At 43.3% G+C, this 5143-nt stretch overlaps 1 protein-coding gene across 1 annotated transcript; it reads left to right on the top strand.

The window, feature by feature from the left end:
* Nucleotides 1-546: 546 nt before the first annotated feature.
* On the top strand, nt 547-4256 carry LOC106812765 (mitochondrial ubiquitin ligase activator of nfkb 1-A-like). The gene is made up of 3 exons (XM_014816736.1): nt 547-655; nt 1530-1629; nt 2993-4256. The coding sequence occupies exons 1-3, from the start codon at nt 547-549 to the stop codon at nt 3714-3716; spliced, it is 933 nt and encodes a 310-aa protein (XP_014672222.1). The 3' UTR covers nt 3717-4256.
* Nucleotides 4257-5143: the final 887 nt, after the last annotated feature.

Here is a 5143-nt window from a genome sequence, read left to right as displayed (position 1 = left end):
CTATACTGTACTTGTACTAACTATTAACAAACTCTGTACTTGTAGTAGAGATAGTCACAAACGGTTCAACTAAAAACAACTGACTAATAGTTCTAATCGTTACTATAAGGAATTATTCTGCTCTTATAACATAGTACCAGCTGATAGTACTGATGTATATACTGAATCTATACTGAATCTAGATTTTCACAAAGTTGAGGAATTTCACAGAATGCATCTCAGAGCATCTAAAATCAAAACCAGATCAAACCACCTCACACTCCCCCCCCCCCCCGCGCAAATGGCAAAACTGTGCTCACCGCGTAGCTTCAGTGCCGCACTTCAGAAAAGTAAGGGCTGGTAGGTATTTTTAAGGGCTAGTAGATTTTACAGGTCACTAGCCCTGCTGGCTAGTGAACATTTTAGGTTAGTTTCAAGCCCTGGTTCAAATACTCCTACTGTACTGAGTCTGTTAGTGTTACTACTAGATAATAGCTGGTTTCGAAATCGGCCATTGATTAATTTTTGATCTTTTCATAGTCCTGACGTTCTTGTGAGCATGGAATGATGGCTGACATACCTGCGGAACTGACTTGCTCTCGCATTGACTGCGATTATCACTGCATCTTCTACAAGCTGTACTGGCGACAGCTCTCGCTCGGCAAGGCTACTGAAAGTAAGTGGGGCTCAAGGGGTCGTTGTCGTATCAGGTACTACAGATATGTACCCGAGGTACATATATATGTATACACAAAGTGTACCAGACTTGTACTACAGAAGTGTACCCTAACCATAACCCTAACACTAACCCTAACCCTAACCCTAACCCTAAACATAACCTCATAAAAAATATAAACATAAATACTAAACAACCGACCCGAATTTTCAAGAAAAACGAAAACAAATAAAAATTTGAAAATCTGTATTTTTTTATTTCTGCCGACCTTTTTTCTAAAGAAATATGAATTAAAAAAATTTAAATGTAAAAAAAAAAAATTCTGTAAACCAGACAAATAAAAAATGGTGCTAATGATTATGTCAATATAAGGAGTCTTTCGATGTACTTGGTCGTTGCTTGGAGCTATAGTACTAAGCTAGGCTAATATGCGACTGTGGAGCTATAGTGAGAGAGACCAGAGCATGTTCACGATGACCAATGACTTGCTTATGATGGTCTATTCAAGTTGCCGGTATAGGTCATAGATTATACTTCGTGCCAAGCTGGAAATTCGATATCTAAACTAAATACAAATTTGATGATACTAACTGATAATACTAGTTAGTTCTTGATTCACATATAGGTTGGTGCTGAAAGGTCAGTACGCCTTTTCAAGAGACAATTCCAGGTTAAAAGCTTTTTGCACTATTGTCTGTTATATATCGCCTGACTTGGTTGCACCCTCCTACACAAACCTTATCATCTCTCATATTCCACGCAGGAAGCCCAGCTCTCCCGATCGACTGAACACACCTACGGAAGACAGTTGCGGGAGGCGGAGGGCGGCCGATACGTATGCCGTCGTGCAGGGTTACGCGCGCGCCCTCGTAAGCCAATGCGGGAGCGTGGCACAGCGACGATGCGGTGGGCGTCGTGCAGACGCTGACACTGGTTGAGCACAGCGTAGAATGGACCAAGTACTCACGGTTTTGGTGAGTGCCTACTTCGGCAATGTCGTCATAGTTGGAAACGGTTTAGGGAGAATGATTCCCACTCTATTATAAAATATATATATATATATATTGAAGTAAGTCCACACGAACACCCGTGTAGATAAAAACAAAGTTCAAGGTATAGAATAAGGGTGTTTAAAGTTTAATTGACGAGCTTTCAAGATTACATCTCTTCATCAGGTCAGCTGACATTGGAATAGAATCAAATAATCAAAAACAAATACATGCGTTATAGATAATCAAAAATTGAATGATTCAACACAATTCGCGGGCGTTGCCATGAATACGGACAACAAAAGAAACACGCAGCATATATATATAATATCATGCACAAAAACACACATACAGAGACACACACACACACAAACACACACACACACACACACACACACACACACACACACACACACACACACACCCACACACACACACACACACACACACACAACACACCACACAACACACACACTACACACCACAACGAAGCAACAGACTCAAAAATCACACGTAATTAAAGTTATTAAACACCCTTATTCTATACCTTGACTTTGTTTTTATATATATATATATATGTATATATATATATATACATATACATATATATATTTATATATACTATCAGTATATTACCACTATTATCCGACTTTTATTATATTTTTAGCTCGCCTTGACATCGTCAAGATGAGCTATTGCCATGGTGTTTCGTCCGTACGTACGTCCGTCCGTCGTCAAACATTTGCTAGCGTCTACGATAACTCGAGAACCATTTGACCCACATGTTTTAAATTGCATATAGTTGTTACTCCTATGGGAGAGGTTGAACGTTCTATTTTGGAGGCACGCCAGTCATCGAGCCACTAGCATTTGAAGCGCCCACGTCCACTTTTTGGCAAAAATGGGCGATCATTTAGGTGTAGCACCATCTCTCGTCAAGATTTCAGACTTTCAGATCTGAAACATTTGTTTTCGCATCAAAACATGTATATATATTATTATTAAGAGTATATAATGGGAGATATGCTATATAATGGGAGTTCTCCCATATATACTCTTGCTTTATATATCCCCCCTCCCTCTTCTATCACATCCAAGGTGAGCTACAGTGTCATTGACACTTTCATATATTATCTTGCCATGTCATCAGTATAGAGACTTGAAACATAAAGTGAGATCAAATTAATTGACAGCCGTTTATTCATTAAAACGAGCGAAATTTCTCGATTGCAGTTCTCGCGTGTGCGCTGTAAAATTTGACCTTCTATCCCTCCCTCCCCCTCACGCGATCCCTCCCTTCTTACACGATCCCCCCCTCATGCGATTCGTCCTCCTGCTCGCGTTCCAGGAGCGACAAGACTCGGACGATACGCGACGCGACCAACGTCGTCCCGTTCGCGCTCGACTGCCACGGCCACGGCGTGAGTGTCGCCGACCCGACCCTTGCTCACGGCCTCGACGAAAGCCTCTCGGTCATCTACCACCACTACGATTCGCGCCAGAGCTCCGTCGGTGAACATGTCATGGACTGGCTTAGCGGCAGCAAGACAAAGGGCCTCGAGGAGACCGAGCGCATGCTGTTAGAGGGCACGCGCGTCACCGCCGTCGGTGAGATCGCCATCGACGGCGACGTCGTAGTGCGTCCGCCGTCATGCGGCGCCCTCTACATCGTCACGACGCTCTCGCACTCCGAGCTGATGCGGTCGTTCGAGGGGAAGTCGCGCTGGTTTCGTTTCTTCGCCGTCGCCGCGGGCGTCGTCGGTGTCGGTCTCGCCGTCGTCGTCGCCGAGCGCAGCTACCGTGCGTGGCGCATCCGCTCGGACGCGCGCCGCAACCGCGAGCGCGCAGAGGAGCGCCGGCGCCATCTGGCGGCGGGGAGTGTCGAGCGGCAGGAGCGGCGCGCCGCGGCGCTGGAGCCGTGCGTCGTGTGCATGGAGAATCCGCGCGAGTGCGTGATGCTGGAGTGCGGACACATCTGCCTGTGCTACGACTGCGTCGAGCAGCTACCGACGATGCACTGTCCCGTGTGCCGCGCCGACGTGTCGCGCATCGTGCCGACGTTCCTCTCGTGAGCACGTTCGCTTGTTTCGCGCTGGCGTTCGCCGCGTGAGGACGTTCGCTTGTTTTGCGTTGGCGTGCCGACGTTCATCTCGCGAGCACGTTCACTTGTTGTAGGCTGGCTGATGCAAGGATTGCGGAAGGTTCTTGTCGTAAGGCGCTCACTTGTTTTGTGCCAGTTAAATTGCGGTCCTCTCCTGGAGCATTCGCTTTTGTTCGTGCGCCACACGGATTGTGATACTATCTTGTCATGAAGGTGTTCGCTTGTTTTGCACCGGTGCACCAATCACACAGTACGTAGAAATTCTAATTCTAAAATATAAATTTATTTTTGGGGTTGAATTTGTACAGGCACATGAAGCATTGTTATTCGTAGCTGTTAGACGAATCGGAGATAATTCAGTCATTTTTCTAGAAACCTACCAGCAGTAACAAGTGCGTGAGTATTGGACTGTGTGTGTGTTCACAACAAGCGCTGTATTTTTTGTAGGAAATGGTCATGTGATATATAAATAAATGCAACAGCTGTCTAGCTGCGTATAATATAACCTTCACGTTTTTTATTTAAAATTTCTCGTAAATCGTAATTTGTACTCATCTTTTTGCTGATAAATTTGTGATATAACCATATATGATATGACCCATGAGATATCATATTATCATTTCTACGTTATTAATTTTTACAACGTTCCGTTTGCCTGTCTTGCAATATCTTCTATAATCATGATTTTTAATAAAACTAAGGCGGAATATGAGGATGTAAATTTCAAACTAGGCCGGGAGGCTAAGTCTAGAAATCGTTAACGAATACACATACCTAGGTATTAAAATAAACAATAACATAGAAAACTGTGTCGAACTACATGAGGGTGAAGTGCGAGTAAAGGCAAGGAAATACCGTCCGAGGTACATATATATGTATACACAAAGTGTACCAGACTTGTACTACAGAAGTGTACCCTAACCATAACCCTAACACTAACCCTAACCCTAACCCTAACCCTAACCCTAACCCTAACCCTAACCCTAACCCTAAACATACCTCATAAAAATATAAACATAATACTAAACAACCGACCCGAATTTTCAAGAAAAACGAAAACAAATAAAAATTGAAAATCTGTATTTTTTTATTTCTGCCGACCTTTTTTCTAAGAAATATGAATTAAAAAAATTTAAATGTAAAAAAACAAAAAATTCTGTAAACCAACAAAATAAAAAATGGTGGCCTAATGATTATGTCAATATAAGGAGTCTTTCGATGTACTTGGTCGTTGCTTGGAGCTATAGTACTAAAGCTAGGGGCTAATATGCTGGTGGAGCTATAGTGAGAGAGACTCAGAGACATGTTCACGATGACCAATGACTTGCTTATGATGGTCTATTCAAGTTGCCGGTATAGGTCATAGATTATACTTCGTGCCAAGCTGGAATTCGATAT

Source organism: Priapulus caudatus, unplaced genomic scaffold (assembly GCF_000485595.1).
Source record: "Priapulus caudatus unplaced genomic scaffold, Priapulus_caudatus-5.0.1 Scaffold684, whole genome shotgun sequence".
NCBI lineage: Eukaryota > Metazoa > Priapulida > Priapulimorpha > Priapulimorphida > Priapulidae > Priapulus > Priapulus caudatus.
The sequence above is the reverse complement of the archived record's forward strand: the minus strand, read 5'-3'. Positions and strand labels throughout refer to the sequence as shown.

Coding starts and splice junctions, on each gene's coding strand:
- LOC106812765 (XM_014816736.1), top strand. CDS start 547: ATGGCTGACATACCTGCGGAACTGACTTGCTCTCGCATTGACTGCGAT. Junction 656..1,529: donor GCTCGGCAAGGCTACTGAAA/GTAAGTGGGGCT, acceptor CGCCCTCGTAAG/CCAATGCGGGAGCGTGGCAC. Junction 1,630..2,992: donor ACCAAGTACTCACGGTTTTG/GTGAGTGCCTAC, acceptor CTCGCGTTCCAG/GAGCGACAAGACTCGGACGA.